General features: G+C 40.4%; 1 protein-coding gene across 1 annotated transcript; it reads left to right on the top strand.

Moving 5' to 3' along the window:
• Positions 1-297: 297 nt before the first annotated feature.
• Positions 298-1,533, top strand: SARC_15845 (hypothetical protein; the record flags this gene model as incomplete). Its single annotated transcript, XM_014290044.1, has 2 exons — positions 298-374; positions 1,415-1,533. Coding segments are annotated over 2 exons (196 nt in total), but the record flags the coding sequence as incomplete, so codon positions are not given.
• Between the last annotated feature and the right edge of the window lie 25 nt (positions 1,534-1,558).

Here is a 1,558-nt window from a genome sequence, read left to right on the forward strand (position 1 = left end):
TTATAACTATATATTATGCGTATGTATCAATATTATTATGTATGTATATGTATATACAGAAATAACATCATCTATACATCCAAAGACAACAAAGATATTTGAAATCGGTGTAAGCTGTACTGATATACTGTGTGTGTGTGTTTGTGTGTGTGTGTGTGTGTGCGTGTGTGTGTGTGTGTGGTGGGGGGGGGTGTGTTCGGTAATATAATTCACTACATCGGGACAAGGAATCTTGTCATGTACACCTGGCGCTACACATTGCATCTGATATGCTGCCCCACTCAATACTCTAAACAGGCATCAAGCAGGCACAGTTGAACGGCTTCTACGACGCTCAGTATTTCTGCTCAGACACATACAAATTCTACGAACAGGTCTGTGGTATTAACATTTGTTTACGACGTTTGTTTACGACATTTGTTTACGACAATTGTGTAGGACATATGTGTGTGTGTGTTCCGCTGTCATGAGCTACTGACATCAAGTACACGCCCGTATACACACTATGTACATCGATAGTTTAATTGGTTACAGTACCTATGTACGAGCTTGTACTGTAATTTGGACTGTGTACATATACATGTTCATAAATTTGGACCGTGTACATATACATGTACAGTACATGCACACGTATGTGGATTGTCTGCTTAAAACTCATACTTCATGTCAAGCGTCTGTGTTTCTCAGTACATGAGACAGTACACCTAAAGACGGTACACCTAAAGTCGGTACACCTAAATACGGTACACCCAATGCAATGTTTACTCAAGTGAATAAAGGGGTGTTGAGGCTGTCAATATATACTAAAAGACCTCACTCTAGGCTCACTATTGGTGAATGCAGTACGCTTATTCGACACCTGATGAGGATCCAAGCATACCTACTAAACGTACACTGAGGTGTATGGATCCAAGCATACCTACTAAACGTACACTGAGGTGTATGGATCTAAGCATACCTACTAAACGTACACTGAGGTGTATGGATCTAAGCATACCTACTAAACGTACACTGAGGTGTATGGATCCTACTAAACGTACACTGAGATGTATGGATCTAAGCATATTTACTAAACGTACAGTGAGGTGTATATACATATCACACAACCACAACGTACACTGAGGTGTATATATCAGACAACCACAACGTACACTGAGATGTATTGTCTGTACTAGAGTGTGCGTTACATTGTTGGTGCGTGGTTGTCCGCTCCAAGGTACAGTACATACTCAAGCAACCACTACTATTATATGTTAAAAGCCAGCGACTACAGTGTATATTACCATGAAGCGGTTGAGGATATGAAAGGTTTCAAATAGCGAACAGAATGACAACGTTTATATTCAGGTGGAGAATACGGTTGCGGATATGAAACGTTTTCAATAACAAATGATATGATGGCGTTTACACTCAGGTGGAGAACGGCGACCTGAATTGGATTGTCCCAGATGGACTACTTGCATTCAGTGGACCTCATACTCTGCCCAACGGACAGAGCAATGGATACAGTGTTAAAACACCCGCAGACTATAAGTATGTAGATATAGTTATACATATA

This window comes from Sphaeroforma arctica (assembly GCF_001186125.1).
Source record: "Sphaeroforma arctica JP610 unplaced genomic scaffold supercont1.6855, whole genome shotgun sequence".
Lineage (NCBI taxonomy): Eukaryota > Ichthyosporea > Ichthyophonida > Sphaeroforma > Sphaeroforma arctica.